Source organism: Notamacropus eugenii, chromosome 1, assembly GCF_028372415.1.
Source record: "Notamacropus eugenii isolate mMacEug1 chromosome 1, mMacEug1.pri_v2, whole genome shotgun sequence".
NCBI classification, from domain to species: domain Eukaryota; kingdom Metazoa; phylum Chordata; class Mammalia; order Diprotodontia; family Macropodidae; genus Notamacropus; species Notamacropus eugenii.
The window spans coordinates 526,443,203-526,460,870 of record NC_092872.1 but is presented as its reverse complement, the minus strand read 5'-3'; the positions used below and the strand labels follow the sequence as shown (position 1 = coordinate 526,460,870).

Below are 17,668 nucleotides of genomic sequence, written 5' to 3'. Positions count from 1 at the left end.
TGGATTATAGGACTTTAATTTCCACTCTTAGGGAATAAGATCAGTTTATCTAATATATACTGCTATTTTCATGCTATTTGACTTCATCACTCTTTCAAAAAATAAAAACAAACAAACAAAAACAAGATTCAGGCTGTCTCGTTCTGTAGTACTTGAAAATTATGATGTTGAATCATTGTTTGTTTAATTGATCAGTGCCTTTTTTGGTGATTCAGATCAAAGTTTTCGGTCCAGTTGGTTCCTAGTGTGTCTATAATAGATCATTTTCTTTACCTCCCTTCAAAAAGAAATATCTGACTTCCAAAATAATTGGGTTAATATCCATTTAAGACTTTTGTTTCTTAGTAGGTTTTGTATTCTTATGAACTTTTAGCCACATGAAGATCTAGTTACACCAAAAAAGTATGCATGTGTATTTAATATATTTTTATATCCAATTTTTTGTTTTGTAGGTTTGATTTTTTCCTCATACTCTGATGCCTCCATTTAGGAATTATATCCACTGTATCAAGCTCAGGAACACATTGATACTTTCCAAAAAATACTTATCTCCCTCTCTACAAGTTGTTTCTCTGCTGTCTAGGGAGTGATGAGATATTAAGTCAAAAGAAAGAAAGCCTCTTGAGAGTATGAACAAGATATCAATCTTGAATGCTAGCACTGTTCAAATTACATGAATGTTGCTGAATGTGGCTTCTAAATGCAAAATGATTAAATTGAGTTGCAACAAACCAAGAAATTACTCTTCCTTGGGGTCATCTCAGGGAATTACAAATAACATAGAAAACCTTCAGATAGGTCTCATTTCACACATGAAACCATGAAATGTAGTTATTTACAACTTTAAAAAAATCTGCATATTATTTTAATAATAATAATAACTGATTGTTATATTTATAATTGAGGAAAGGAGGAGAATGTTGGGAGGGTTGGATTTTGGCAAGTCAGGAGAGTTGATAGGATGATGGAGCAAACTGTGGAGGAGTGTGTAGGTGACCTGGTTAATTTTTTAGGGTTCAGATTGGAAAGAGAGGAAAGTAAAGTTGGAACCAGTAGGATAGCCTGGGAGAGGCCTGAGGGATTGAGAGATGAGAGGTTCCAGTGAAGATGAAGAACACATTTAGAAAATGTAAGGCTTTTTTGTAATTAAACTAAACACAGAGGGATCATGTATTTCCCATATTTTTTTAGTCAAAAGTACGATGGCAATAATATGATGTACTTTTTTCCCTATGATACCCTCATCAAGGATACCTGCACAGTGTGTGTAAGGGATTCTCAAAAAAGCATTTTATAGATAGGAGAGCAGTAACATAACTCTGTAGTTGATTTTTTGTTCCTGGTCAGTTTTTTGTTTCTGTATTAGTTGAGTCTTATTTTTTCATACCCTTGATCTCTTTGCATCATTCAGATGCCTTGTGACTTGATCCCTCAGCATCTTTACAGTTGTGTCACCTCTTATGCAAGTGTTCTCTTTGTATACTTGGCCTGATCCATCTCTTTTTCCTATTTTTGTTCTCTTCAGTGGTGTTTCTAGTCCTATGAAATAAACACATCTGGGACCTCATTAGACTCCTCTAGGTTCCATTGTCTTCCATTACTCAAATTAGCACCGTATTTTCATTGCACTGGAACCACTTACCATATTTGACATAATTATAAGTTTGAATTGTGTGAATCTGAATATGTATAAGCTCTACAGAGGCTCCATTGCTTGAACTAATCAGGACCTAGAGGTAATTTCCTTATCTTTTTATCCTCGACAGCTGACATTGGTACATAAACTACAGTTATTTGTCTAGTGGTCTTTTTGTAAATATTTACAAGCACTGAAATATGAAATAATCAAATGCCCCATGAAATATTTTTTGTTGCCTTTGGACAGAGAAAAAAACCAATTTGGTCAACTTCTTTAATTCTTTCTCTATAGAGAGCCCATAAACCATCCTTTTTAGCTGCTTCTGCTTTCATTTAGAGTGAGAATGTCAAGATACATAAGGTTCATTTCTTCATGTAGTGTCCAATTATTTATTGAACAAAGATCTCACATTTAAAGCCCAAGTTCAATTTAAACAGTCTATCTAAAAACAGTGAGATCTTTGGCACCATTCTCTTGGCTGACAGTCTTCTTTCCCTTCAGAAGAGGAAGGGAGGAAGCTTCTTGAGATCGAGGGTCATTTTGTATCTATTTTTTGTTTCATGAGTTGGGACAGCCAAAGAATTCATCACCAAGTGGCAAGCCTACTGGTTATAAACTTCAAATAAAATCAAGAAGTTAAGTTTTATAATATGAAAATTTCAAAAATATTATGAAAATAAGTTAACAGATTCTTAATTGATAAACTTCTTTATGACTTTCATGTTTTTAATTCATAAAATAACCCTATTAATATTAGTAATGAAATATGTGGACTTGTTTTTCAGGTGCAATTTCTATAAATACATGGTACCATTTTGTTGTTACTTATATTTTTTTAGCTACTAATTGAGATTGATATTTTACCTTTACGGTGACATCAGAAAACCCTGTTTTATGCAAATAAGAAGTTCTTGGTAATAAATTTATATTGCTTTGTCTGATAAACCAGGATACTCTTTATTTGCCTACAGCCAAAGTATAAGATTTTCAGACTCAAATGCTTATTTCAGCATAATAGGTGACAGAAGATAAGTTCATTAACAGTTCTTGTTCAAATAGAGTAAGACCAAATAGATCATATTTGTCTGTGACAAGTACTTCAAACATTCACATTTATAAATATTTAGACCTTCAAAATAAAATGAGAATTATTTATGTAGACTGGTAGAGTAATAAACAGGTCTTTACCTTTGTTTCATTTCATAGCAGGAACTTTTTTGTTGGGGAACCCCAAGAATATTTTTTTTGTATATTTATTACTAATAGCTCTCACATATTTACATTCTTACTTAATCATTCTTGATCAGAGTACAAGCTAGAAGACCTTGCAATGACTTATCTAGAAAATGCAGTTTTCTAAGAATAGTAGCTAAATACCTGTTTCTGGAGGAAGTTTTTGTTTAAAAAAAATGAATTTACTTTATCTTTCTTATTATGGCAAAAGTTTTTAATTTCTCTTAGATCAGATAGCATTAAGTGTTTCGATTTGTGTATTTTGTATCACAAATTTTGAAAGTCTGCTTTATAAATTGGTTACTTATAACAATTGAAAAACTGTAGCTTTTCACTCATTTTTCTACAGAAATGATTATGACAATGATTTTACACAAAGGATCACATTTAAACTAATGCTTATAGGTCTTTTGATTAGGAGGTGCTTTTTAAGCACATTTACAATGTGCCAGGAATTGTGCTTAGCACTAGCAATACGGAGAAAGTCAATCCTGACAATAATTGAGCTCTGTTAGTGCATAATCAGTGTGTATGTTATCTCACTGTATCAGTAAGCACCCCAATATATACAGGGTGGCCTGCTATCACTGGTTCTTAGATCTGCATTCATAAAAGGAAAGCAACTTTCAAGGGGTTAATAATCACTTAAATCAAGCACATGTATCAGTTCTTTAACCAAGCACATATATCATTCACCTAGTTCAGGAAATCAGCACCCTGTAATTCAAAGAAAATTCAGAGAAATTAAAAGTTAACAGACATGGCTTCCTGTACCTGACCATAATGCAGCAGACAGGTACTGCTTTCTGACCATAATTACTAGAGAAGGAAGCATGACATCTGGGTTATCAAAGCTGGGGGACTCCTTAAAGTGACTTCCCAGAGTCCTCATCTGGCACTCAAACCTACTTACAAAAACTAAGTCCCCAAAATAAAACCTCACCTTCAGTCTTTATATACTTTTTAGAGCCAGAGGGCATCACATCCCTTGAGAACCAGTGCCTCATTAACAAAAGGTGTGAACTTTCTTACAAATCTTCCCAGGCCTGACAATGGGTGGGAAAGATTCTCCTTAATCATATTCAAATAGAGGCATTATACTTCTTGATTATACTAAAACAAAAACAGGAAAAGATCCTATTTTACTTGCCATTACACCCACATAGCATTTTCATTGAAAAATTTTTTCTATTGAAAATTTTTCTTGATGTAACATTATCATGAATTTTGTATTTTTAGAAAAATTATTTTGTTTTCAGTTTTCTACAATCACTTCCATATATCTTAGATTTTTTAAATGATATGTATTTTCTCCCTGCCCCTCCTTCACTCCTCCGTTCCCCCTCTCCCCCCAAGAGTACAGTCTTATATAGGTTCTACACATACATTCTTATTAAATATATTTTCACCTTAGTCATGTTGCATAGAAGAATTAAAACGAATGGAAGAAATCATAAAACAAAACAAAACATAACACAAGAGAAAATGGTCTGCTTCATTCTGCGATCCAGTTTCATAGTTCTTTCTCTGGATGTGAAAGGCATTTTGCCTCAAGAGTCCATTGGGAATTTTTTAGGACTTTGCATTGCTGTGAAGGACTAAGTCTACCAGAAAATTCCTTGCACATGGTGGTTGTTGCCATGTACAAAGTTCACCTGGTTCTGGCTCCTTTCATGAATGAATTTTCAAAATAAAAAACCTTACCTAAGCTACCAGTGGTTTCACCAGTGTATTGCATGTACATCTGTAATAAACTGAGTATCTTTAATCACATCTTTCCTTTATTTTATTGACTTGCACTGCAAAATAGGGAGCTTTTAGTTTCATGATTGATTCCAGATGTCTTTAGACATATGGGTAATTGACTTTTCTTGCAATATTATCTGCAAGTTGAACCATTTGAAGCTGTTAGGCATATCATTTGCTAAGCATCATTTCAACTACAGTGGTAACTGCAAGTAGCATCAACATTTCTCATATTGAATGAGATTTTTTATACTTAGTTCTATAAGCAACCTTCTATGCTTCAAGCAATTCTTTTGATATCACAAAATACGATTTGTGACAAACTTAGTTTCTATTTATTAAAAACATCTAATTTTCTCTGGAAATTTTTTTGTTTTGGTAATGGTTGGGTTGTTGTCCTTCATTCTCAAAGAGGACCAAAATGACATCATTATTTGGAGTTAAGGTACAGTGTGTTCAATTGTGGCTGATCAGACCAGTATAAGCTCAGAAGGCCATAAGTCAAGCATATATTTACTAATATATTTTACATATACATTTTCTTTTTAGCATTTTAATTGATTTATCACCTTCATTTTTCGGGGCTTAGCACAGTGCATGGAATATAGTAGGTATTTAATAAATTTTTTTTTGATTGATATTATTTGATTCACTATATCCCTTCTCTTTCCTCTGACAAGGGAACCATCAAAGAATTCTTAAAAGTGAATTTTTTCGAAAAATCAGTTCAGCAAAATTAGTCAACACATTTACCAAACTTGGCAGTAAACTGCATGTACATTTAGATTTAGATCATAGATGAGGAGCTACATAGGACCTTAGTAAGCTATGTGATCTATCCCCCTTATTTTATACGTGAGGAAACTGTGATCTGAGGAATTTGTGTCTTGCCAAGGTCGCATGGAAAGTCAGTGCTACAGATAGGATTTCAGGCTGTCATTTCAATTTAGTGGAATGCTATCTGCAGCTAAAATGTTCATATAAATCATTCATACTTTTCTTACTTTGCCTCATCCAATTTGTTGTCAGGTCCCATAAATTTTACCTTCATAACATCTCTTGTATATACTCTGTTCTCTCCTTTGATACCGCTCCCACCCTAGTGGAGAGCTTCATCACGCGTTGTGCCTGAACTATTACAATACTTTACTGGCTGTTCTCCCTGCCTCAAGTCTCTCCTTGCTCCAGTCCACCTTCTACTCCACTGCCAAATTGACCTTCCTTCAGCACAGATCTGATCATGTCACTTCACTATTCAGTAAACTCCAGCAGTGCCCTTTTACCTCCAGGATTAGACATAAAACCCTGTGTTTGGCATTCAAGATCCTTCGCAACCTATCCTCCTTCTACATTTCCAGTTTTTGTACACCTTGCTGCCCTAAAAGTACTGTGATCGAGCAACACTGGCCTCTTCTGTGTTGTTTTTTTGTAGAAGATACTTCATTTCCAAACTCTGGTCATTTTCACTGTCTTTCTCCCTCATTTCCATGTCCTGGCTTTCCTGGTTTCTTTGAAGTTTCAGATAAAATTCCATCCTCTATGAGAAGACTTTTCTGACTCTTCTTAATGATATCAGTTCCCTCTATTGATTATCTCCAATTTATCCTGTGTATTTCTTGTTCACACAGTTATTTTCATGTTACATCCCTCTTTAGACTAGGACATCCTTGACGTAAGGGACTATCTTTACTTCCTTTGTATTCTCAGCACTTAGCTCAGTGCTTGGCTTATAGTAGGTGCTTAATAAATGCATATTGACTATTTTTGCTTTGTGTTCCTGCTTGTCTGTTACTTAAGCTGTTTCTTTTGTCTTTGTTTCTGTTTCAGCTGCCAGAGTGAATTTTATCTTGAAATCAGTTATGTAATTTTTCTATCATGAAAGTATTGTTATTTCACTTGTAAAAAGTTACAGATAATAACATTTCAGAGAATTTAATTTAAATTTGTTAGAAATTTTAAATCCTTAAAAGTTCTTGAAAATCTAATTCTTAAAACATTTCATTCTTTAAAAATATGTAGTTTTTAGGAAAACCATATATTATGCTTACCAAAATTATTTTTTTCAAAATACATTTTTGATCACCTTTGTTTTTACATTGACTTCATTTCCCTCTTCCTTGCCCTTCTCAGGAGGTAGTTCATACATCATATTTTTTAAATAAAAGGAAAATTGGAAGAAAAGGAAAAAATGTGAAATTGATCAATAAGATGAAAAAATTTGACACTATAAGCAATATTCCACATCTGTGGACCTCTACCTCTAGAAAGCAGTGGGAGGAGGTGTCTTTTCATCTCTCTTTTTTGGAGCCAAACTTAATTGTGATAATTTTCACAACATTCATTTTTGATTTTTTTGTGGCAGTTCTTTCCACCTATATTGTGTGGTTATATATTTTGTTTGCTTGTTGCTGTTTTCTTCTCTTAGTTTCATTTCATGTAAGTCTGTGCTTCTCTTTGTTCATCATCTTTGTTGTTTCTTACAGCACAATAATATTCCAGTACATTACCACAACATATTTAGCAATTAACCAACTTGTGGGAGTCTGCTTTATTTTCAATTCTTTGTAACTACAACTAGAGGCAGTTAGGTAGTGCAGTGGATAGGGTTCCAGGACTGGAATCAGAAAGAAAGACCTGAGTTCCAATTCCGTCTTAAACATTTACTATCTGTGTGAACAGGGAAAGTCACTTGACCTCTCTCTACCTCATTTCCTTCAGCTGTAAAAATGGTGATAACAGTAACACCTGTAACCTAGGGTTGTTGTGAGGCTCCAATGGGATAATGTTTGTAAAGGGTTTGGCACATAGTAGGCAATTCCTTTCCCCCTCCAAGTGCTGTTATAAACATTTTGATGTATCTGGAGTCAGATACTCTTAAATTTTTTTTTAAATGTACAAATAGGTACAAAACTTATTATTTTCTCTCAGTGCCATTCCTCTTCTCATTAAGAGAGACAACCTCCTAATAACAGATATATATACATGCATACACACATGCACACACATGCATGTAATATGTATATGTGCATATGTGTGTGCACATATATATGCACACATATACATGTGTTGTGTAGCAAAAAAAAATTCCATAATTGGTAATGGCCAGAAAGTATGTTTTTCATCCTGCACCCTGAGTCTCTCACCCTTCTATTATCACTGGTCTTCTGGAATCATGGTTGGTAAAAATAGTTATTGAAAGCAAAATTTAAAAAAAATTCCTGGATATAATATCTAAGAATAAGCCTACAATAATGATATGACAAAAACATTGTTATTTCCATTTAAAATATTTTAGCTACATAGACTGAATTCTCTTTAAGTCTTTATACAGACACTTGTAAGTACAGAAAGCTTTATGTACATCTGAATGAATTTGTTGTTCATTGTATCCACCTTCTAATATTTTCTTCAAGACATTAGGATATCTAGCTGCCCTGTTTTTATCTACATGGTCCACTTCTCTAGTAATTTTAATGTTATGCCTTTGAACCCAATTTTTAAAGCAGTTGAACTATTCCTTATAGTAAAAGGTTTTTTCATCATCCATGTCATTTCTATTTTCTTTCACTACCTTAAATAAACTTAAAACTTCTGTTTGAATGGTTACGCTGGCAAAGAAATGCACTTTTGATTTCAGTCTTCAAATTTTACCTCTAAAAGATTCTCCATTTCTTTCTTTGTATCACACAACAAATAATGTTGTATCACAAAAACAAGCCACAAAAAGTTGATGCAACTTTGTATTTTTATTTTGTTTTACCTGTGTTAGATTCAGGTAATTTGACATACTGTTCTATTTTAGAGTCACTATGATTATATTCATGCTCATTAATTATACAAATTTTTGTTCTAATGTAATAACAGTCCCCCCCTTTTTTGTGCTGGCAGTATTTCCATCTGAAGTATTCTTTAGCCTTTTGTCCATTTTGTTAAGGGCTGGTATGTGGTATGCAGCAGTATATCACATCCACATGCTATGATAGGCAAATGCAGACTGATGATATAATGGCGTGCTCAAACCTTTGATTAGTTCATGCAAATTGTGTTAGTTGAATTTTTACTCACATTAAATATAACTTGTTATGAATTTATAATTTGCTAAAACACTAAATGTTTTCAGAATTTTATTTTTGAGTTTCCTGTATCTATAGGTTGATTTTTCCCTGAAGTATTTTAGTCTATGGACTCCTATCTATCCTTTCTTTAATTTCTTTGAAACTGACTTTCCTAAAATGTAGGTCACATATATGACAGCACTCAGCATAATGCCTGGCACATAGTAGATGCTTAATAAATGTTTATTGATTGATTATATCCAACATTCACAGAATCACAGAATTTCAGAATTGGGAAGGTCTTAGGTAACCATTAGTCCAACCCATACTCCAAAATAATCCCTTCTACAGGATGCCCCACATAAGATCATCCATCCTTTGCTTGAAGACCTCCAGAGAGGTCAGACAGTCCATTCCACTTTTATATAGCACTAAATGTCAGAAAGCTTTCCCTGATATAAAGACTTTGTCACTTTGCCTCTTTCTCCTGTAGTTCTTAGCTCTGTCTTTTGAGGTTAACAGAAGAGTCTAATCTCTCTTCTGCTTGATGGGAAAACACACATAATTGGTGCAGCCATTCTGAAAGAAATTTGTAATTTTCCATGAAAATACCACTGAACTGTTCAAACTCTTTTACTTAGCAATACCACTACCAGCCCAATAACCCCAAAGAAATCAAAGAAAGGAAAAGAACCCTCCTATTCAAAAATATTTACAGTTCCTCTTTTTTGTAGTAGCAAAAACTGAAAACAAAAGGGGTGCTCACCTGGTGAGGGATGATTAAACAGATTATGGTATAATGTAGTAATGTAAGATAGTATGACATAAAAATGACAAAATGGATAGTTTCAGAGAAAAACTGAAAAAACTTGTAAGGACTGAAGCAAAATGAAAACAATTTATAAAGTGATAATGTTGTAAAGAAAACAATTTTGATTACATAAAATTAAAAAGCTTTTGCTCAAACAGAATCAATGTAGGTAAAATTAGAGTGGATACAGGTAACTGGGAAAAAATATTTACATTAAGTTTACTGGATAAAGATATCATATACAAGATATATAAGGAACTGATTCAAATTTATAAGAACAAAGGCCGTTCTCCAGTAAATAAATGGTGAAAGGATATGAATATGTAGTTTACAAAAGAAGAAATCTGGACTATCAACAAATGTCTTAAAAAAGCTTCAAGCCGTCAATAATTAGAGAAATGTAAAGTAAAGCATTTCTGAGGTTCCACTTTGCACTCATGGGGTTGGCAAGGATGACAAAATATGAAAATGGCAATTATTGGAGGGGTTACAGGAAAACACACACTCTAGGCCTTATTAGATATGTACTCCATTCTTAGCTAGGAAGTCTGTATTGTACTCTGAGCCATGTTCCAAAAGTCTAAATCTGATTTTTTGACCCCAGCTGCTCAATCAATCTCACTCTTGTGAGTCCTTTATTTCATATCAGTAGCAATGATGATCATACATCCTGTTTTCTTTTGGCTTCTGGTTTCTTATCTTAATGCTCATTAATGCTTTCTAGATGCCTTTTAGGGCATCCTTATACAAAAGGAATACCTCCTATAACATACCTAATAAGGGGTCATGCATCCTCTCTTTGAAGACCTCCAAAGTAGGAGGACTTGAGGCAGTCTCTTTTACATTTAGATAGCTCTAATTATGATGAAGTTTTTCTTGATATCGTCTAAAATGTCCTCTTTGCAATTTCTAGCCATTTCCTGATTTTGACAACTGGGGTCAAATGGGAAAAAAAATCTAATCCATCTTCTAATATCTGCTCTTTAAACACTTGAAAACAGCTAATATGTCTTTCTCGAATCTTCTCTTCTGTGGGTCATATATTCCAAGTTCCCTTAATCCATGTTTATATTACATGGGCTCAAAGATCCTTTACTATCCTGGTTATCCTCCTGGAATACTCTCTGGCTTATCAATGGCCTTTTTAAACTATGATGCCCAGAATTGAACACAATATTCCATATGAAATGTGACAAGGGCAGAATTATTGTGGGACTGTTACTTCTATTTCCTGAAGTTATATTCCTCTTAATACAGCTCAAGACATTAGCTTTTTTAGTCTGTTTTATGTTTAATTAATATTGAACTTTAGCTCACTAAAGCCATTAGATTTTTTTTTCAGGACAATTACTGTCCAGTCCTGATGACAGAGGATCAAGGATATAAACTGCTAGCCAGGAAGCTTGATTGATTTCATTCCTGGGAGAAGTCCATAATAGATCATTTAAAAATGGTCATTGAACATTTAGATAAGGAAGCAGTTAATCATGAAAAACAAGAATGGCTTTATCCAAAACAGGTTATGCCAGGCTAACTTCATTCCCCTCCCCTCCCCTTGGACTTAATAAACTGGCAGAATGAATAATGCTGTAGATAAGTTTTCTCATTTAGACTCTCTTCTTTTTATAATATAGGTAAATGAGATGTAGAGAGATGACACGATTTACCCAGGGTCACATAGGCACTAAATGGCAGAACTGGGGTTTGAGTCCAGATCCTTGACTTTTAATCTAGTGCTCTTTACCCTATACTCTTATTTAATTCAGAAATTCAGCGAGTATTAATTAAGTGCTTTCTGTCAGTTAAGCATTGGGGATATAAAGATAAAATTCATTGCTCCATTTACTATGTTATGGTCCCAGTCTTGTGTCACTTCAAAATTTTGAGTCAGGGTCAGCAGGAGGATGGTGGCATCAGTAGAAATAGGAGACTGGATGAAGGGATGGGTTTTGTGGGGAAAATGCTGAGCTTGGTTTTCAATGTATTGAGTTGAAAATATTTGTAGCACATCTTGTTGGAGGTAAGCACGAGGCACTTGGTAATATCATTATGGGAAAATATTTTAGTTAAAAATGTAGAGGGAATAATTGAAGCAATGGCAAATGATACTATTTGGCAAGTGCCAGAATGTAAAGAGGTCACAAGGAGGCAAATGATAACTACTCATTGTTGGTAGAAGAATGAAGAGCTGAGGAAAGGAGATTGAATGAATGGCAAGATGGGAAGAAAAACTAAGAGAAAGAATTATAATGAACTGAAGGAGGAGAGATCATTTTAAAGTTGGGATTGCTTTCTAGAGAAGTCAAAGAGGATGACAGCTGAGAAGAGGCTGTCTTGGGGGGAACAGTTTCAATAGAATTCTGGGTATGGAAGTAAAGTGGCAGGAAATTGAGTGTGTTAGGAAATGGAAGTGTAGATTTCTTTCTAAGGACTTTAATTAAGTGCTTGTTGATTAATAGAAATTTGGTATTGAAGTGAGGGGGCAAGGAATAGTGGATGATAATTTAATAATAATGATAGCTAGCATTTGTATCATTCCTACTATGTGCCCGGCACTGTGCTAAGCACTTTACAAATATCATCTCATTTGATCCTCACAACAACCATGGGAGGTAGGTGCTATTATTGTCCTCATTTTTTAGTTATGAAACCAAGCCAAACAGAACTCAGGTGACTTAACCAGGGTCAGATAGATGGTAAGTGTCTGACTTGGGATTTGAATTTTGGTCTTCCTGAGTCCAGGCCTAGCCCTCTGTCTGCTGTACCACATAGCTACCTTAGGGGCACAGTAAAGATAAGGTAGTGGTGGTCGTATAAGATTTTTTAGAATGGTGAAATTTAATTCTGTTTTTAGGCAGAAAGAATTGAGCTAACATAGGGAGAAACTGAAGATACCAGAGAATGAGCAATGTAATAATAGAATAATTCCCAGAGGAAACCTGAGGTAATAGACTCATTTAATTTCTTTAGCCTTAATTTATTTAATTGCCAAAAATAAATTATCATGGTCACTATCCCTTCTTTTCCACCCACATCCCCTGAAGCTATTTTCTAGGTAAATGGTAGTATGCTAGAAGTATTTTGATGTTTCCAGAAGAGAAACACTCCAAAGGCCTTTTGATTTTTTTTAATTCAGATAAATTGATTTTGAACTCTTTTTAAGAATGTGAGCCCCTTTAACCAAGTACATTGTGGTAGTAATTTTTTAAAATAGCAATCTACTAATGGTATGACAAGTGTCAAAATGTAACAAAAACTTTCTGGTCCCATAGATAGAGCACTGGACTTGGAGTCCTGTCTCAGACACTTAATAGCTTTGTGATACTGGACAAGTCACTGAACCTTTCCTTTGCCTCAGTTTCCTCATATGTAAAATACAGATAATATTGACACTTACCTCAGAGTTTTTGTGAACACTAAATGAGATAATATTTATAAAGTGCTTTGGAAACTTTAAAGCATTTATATAAATGCTATTATTATAATACTATGAATTGTTGCTTAATCTTAGTGCTACCCAGTTTAGTGATATTTAACTCAAGAAACATTATGCCAGACACTGTGGTAGGGACTGGAGGATAGAAAAGGTAAAAATTAAATAAGTTCTGCATTCCATCCTGTCTTCTCCAATAGATTGACCCCTCTCTCATCCTCACTCACTGACTTTCAATCTCTCTCTCTCTAATGACTCATTTTTCTGCTGCCTACAAAAATGCCCATGTCTCCTTCAACTTGAAAAAAACTCTCATTTGATCCTTCCATTCCCAGTAACTGTTGTTGTATATTTCTTCTACCCTTTGTAGCTAAACTCCTCAAAAAGGCTGTCTGTAACAGTTCCTCCATTTTCTCTCCTTTACTCTCTTCTTAAGTCCTTATAATCTTACTTAAGTCCTTATCATCCTACTGAAACTGCTGTCTGCAAGTTACTAATGATCTTTTAGTTGTCAAATCCAATGGCTTTTTCTTACTCCTAATTCTACTGGATTCCTCTACAGTCTTTCATACTGTAGATTATTCACTCCTCCTTGATATTCTCTAATTAGGAGGCTATTACAGTAGTTCATTTGAGAAATGATGCGGCTTGAACTGAGGTGGCAGCTGTTTTAGTGGTGAGAAAGGATTTACAAGACTCAGCAACTGGTGGAATATGTGGGATAAGAAGGAAGAATTGGGAATAATACCTAAGTTGGGAACCTGAAGAACTGAAAGAATGTTTGGTGCCCTTAACAGAAACAGGTACATGAGAAAGAAAGCTAAGTTTGCAGATAATAAGTTCTGGTTTTGGACATGTTGAGTTGAAAACACCTATAGTACGTTGAAGTTGAAATATCTGGCAGTCAGTTGAAGATATGGGACTGAATCTCAGAAGAATGTAGGGTTGGATATATAGATTTGGAAGTTATCTATATAGGGCTGATTGTTTAAGCCAGGGGAACAGATGAGCTAAGTGGGGGGAGAGGGGGGCGGGGAGCAGGAAGAACTAGGGGGGAAGAAGAGTAAGAAGAAGATGAGGAGGAGGAGAAGAAGGAAGTGATGGTGGTCATTGTCATCAACAGTGTCAAATGCTGCAGATCTTAGAATGGATGAAGACTGGATGTGGCAGGAATGATTTCCATTGGTGCCATTGGATAGAGCAGTTTCGTTTGAGTGGTTGGGTCAGAAGCTAGATTGGTGGCAAATTAGTGTGCATGAAACCACTCCAGCTAAGTGTGTGCCTTGACTGTTCTTTACTTTCTTTGTTTGCCTTAGCTCTTTTATGATATTTTATTGTCAATCCTATAACAGCAATAAATAATGAAGATTTAATGTAGCATTAGTATATGTACACACTCATTGCCAGTAACATGTCATGTATAATAAAATTCTTTATGACCAGTTTGAAACACCTGTTCATTTGTCTATCTGTATAGTAGCAATTGTGAATAATGCCCAAATGGTGCTTTTAAAGCAAGAGAAGTCTCATGGTGTAGTAGATAGTGAACTGGTCTCAAAGCCAGGAAGAGCTGGGTTCAAGTCTCATCTCTGATTTACTGATTGTGTGACCCAGGACAAGTTATTTAGCCTCAGAATCCTCTAAGCAACTCTCTAAGATGGTAAGTTGCAGATTAGGTGCTTACTTGAACTGGTAGGGGGAATTTTCTTACCTAAGAGTTCGTTATAACAGTGAAACCACAGGCGTCCAGTCCCTCTCATTAACCATTATGTCCTTTTTGCAAAATTCACTACCAAATTACTCTTATTAATCTGAATATTATTGTGTTAGCTTAGAAGAAGCCATGACTCAGCATGAGAATAATCCAATGTTTCCAAGAATTCCAGAAAATATTTGAGTAATACTTGAATTTTAGTAAACTCCTGTAACTTTGAGAAACTTCTGTTACATGAGGACTGACAGCCCAACACAGATTAACTAATTGTTTTGTCATTAGTGATTTAATTTGTTTATTTGACTTAATGGTTCCAGGTAGCACTTATTTCTAATGTAATTTATTTTGCAGTGAGGGCCGAGGAAAATTGACGGTATTTTCAGTTAAAGCTATGTTAGCAACCATGTGTGGTGGAAAAATGCTGGACAAATTAAGATGTAAGTATTTTCTTCTTATTTCAAAGATGCTTTTATCAGACTTGGCCTTTGCATAGTCTTTAGTTAACTTTTAAAATGTTTGAACTGATACATTTTATTTCTTCTCTCCTTTGTTCCTAGCTAGCTGCTCACTTCAGATGAGTTTGTAATTAATGTTGACTGCTGTTCAGATGATCAATTGGTTTGATTCATTTTCTTTGGCCAGTCTTTCATTTTTGAGGAGAAGGAAGGAAGGAGTCAGTTAGTAGGATGATGGTTTTTTTTGTTGCTCCATCCTTAATATGTTATACAATACCAAAAGCTTTGTAAAACAGCAGCAAAGTATCGCTCTCCTTCATTTGAAGAAGAAGCCTGGTAGCTGCTTTTTTGTTTATTTTTCCTCATTTCCCCATTGTTTATCAAGAGTATTTATTATATTTAAGCTGTTTATTATTGCTCTGCAGCTTAGGCACTTAGGGTCTGATGACCTCTTTTTTGTTTGTTTTAGTTATTGCTACTTTTCCCTGTGGTAGCTCTCTTTTGGCCATTTCATTATTTTTTAAGCCCTCCAGTAGAGCTTATGGGAAAACAGGAGATGAAAACCAAACCTAATTAATTTTACTTCTTTTTCTCCGATAGACTTCTTAATAGGTGAGGTTGAAACACTTGACTTACATCACAATTTGATGTTAGGTGTGAATCTCAATTTCTATATCTTGCAATTTATCATGGTAGTGAATATTGACTGCATTTTTGTGTTTTAATGAAAGATTTTGATCTCTAGGATCATCTCAATTATCTGAGAATAAAAAAAAAGAGGTAAGAACAGAATTACCCTTGACCACAAAAGGTTGAAAGCATTTGATGATAAAGATGAAATTAAGTCTCCCCTTTTTGGTGATTTATAAGATGACATCCATAGATATTTTATCTGTGGGCTAGAATTCGTTTTGTATCCTCTCATACCAAACTAGAAAAATAGTAGAGAGAACGATAATGAAATAATATGAAATTTTGCTGGATTTGAGGAGAAAAAGAAATTAAGTTGAGATTTTTTGTGAAGGTGATTAAAAAGTATAGTTTCCAGATTGCTAAAATTGCCAGCTTAATTAGGAGTAGCAAAAACTGAGAAATGGGGAATTAATTGTATATGATGCATGATCAGTTAATCAATGAACAAGTTTTTATTAAGGATTTGCTATGTGCTAAACAATTGGAAGCAACAGTAGCTATCTCACCTGGGGGGCGGGAGGGAGGTTGCTATAATGTATATAGGATATAATGTGTATGGTTTCTGCAAGTGACAAAATATTCTACATTTACATAAAACAGGATAGGCAGTCACTGTTAGTGAGGTACCATAATTACTCTAATTTCTTCTTGTTACTATTGGTTTGGGGAAGATGTGTGTTCTTGTGTTCAAAATGTTGTGCTTATGTTTATTGAGGTATATGAGGGAACCTGAAACTCAGATGGTGACAATTTTCTTTAATGGTCTCTAAACTAAACCTTATGGAAGAGCAAAATTAGCCAGTAGGCAGATGAGTAAAACTCTACGAAGAGAGGAATGTCTCACAATCAGCTTCTGTTATATGTGGTAAGGCTAGCCTCTTACGTCCTTGTCTTGAACATTGTGCCAGTTCAGTAAAAGCAGTAATATGCTTTAGCACTAGTAAGGAGAGTCAGTGTTATAGTTCTTTTGTCCAGCTATGACTCTGTTATGCCTCGTGTCTCCAGTGATGCCAGCAAATCACTTGACATAAACTGTTTAGATAATTGAAACTTTCAGCATCTTTTTTGGAGAAGCATAGGACATAGGATCGTAGACTTAGAGCTGGAAGTGACCTTAGAGGCCATTGAGTCAGCCTCCCTCATTTTACAGTTAGGGAAACAGAGGCACAGAGTAGCACATCTAGTTAATGTCTGAAATGGGATTTGAATTCTGGTCTCCCTAACTCCAAAACCAGCACTTCATCCATGACTCCACATGGCCTCTGTAAAAAAGTTTGCTCTTCCCCCACCATTCTCTACTGATGTAGGTCCATTAACAGACTGCAGTGTATCTTTACCTCAGTATTTCTATTACTTAAATATTTGCTTTGACTATAAAAAGTCTAGAGGTTTGTTATAAATTTTAAAAAATTCGAATTAGTGCAGAAAGCTAAACCTTCACCTAAATGTTGAGAATTTTCCTGAAGACATTGAATAATTGTGATTATATTCCTAACTTTTCATTTAATAGAAACTCCATAATGCAACAGAAAGAGGAATCACATTGACCTGAGGAGCAATTATATTGCTTTTTTTTATAAAAAGGAGCTAATTGCTATAGGAGGTGGTGACTGATTAAATCCCCCAAAGTTAAGGAGATGAAGACTGAACAACTGTACCTTTCACAGCAACACCCACAATAAGCAGTTCCTTTGTATTCAGTCTTTTGTTATGCTTTGCCTGGGGGAAATATACTTTATGGCTTGTATCTTTTTTTTCTCAAAATTTATTTTTTAAAAAGATTAAAAAGCCTTTTGTTAGGTTAACCACTTTAGATTTTCCAAAATGTGTAACACTGGTCCCTAACTTCCTAAATTGAGCATTTAGGTGCTTAATGTCCTCAGGGATTA

At 34.6% G+C, this 17,668-nt stretch overlaps 1 protein-coding gene across 27 annotated transcripts in view; it reads left to right on the top strand.

The window, feature by feature from the left end:
- Nucleotides 1–17,668, top strand: part of DTNB (dystrobrevin beta) — a 339,638-nt gene that overhangs the window by 56,969 nt on the left and 265,001 nt on the right. For all 27 annotated transcript variants that reach the window (XM_072633900.1, XM_072633909.1, XM_072633915.1 and 24 more), the window contains one exon: nucleotides 14,983–15,068. In XM_072633900.1, coding sequence (XP_072490001.1) covers nucleotides 14,983–15,068 — 86 coding nt within the window. The remainder of the gene's footprint in view (nucleotides 1–14,982; nucleotides 15,069–17,668) is intronic.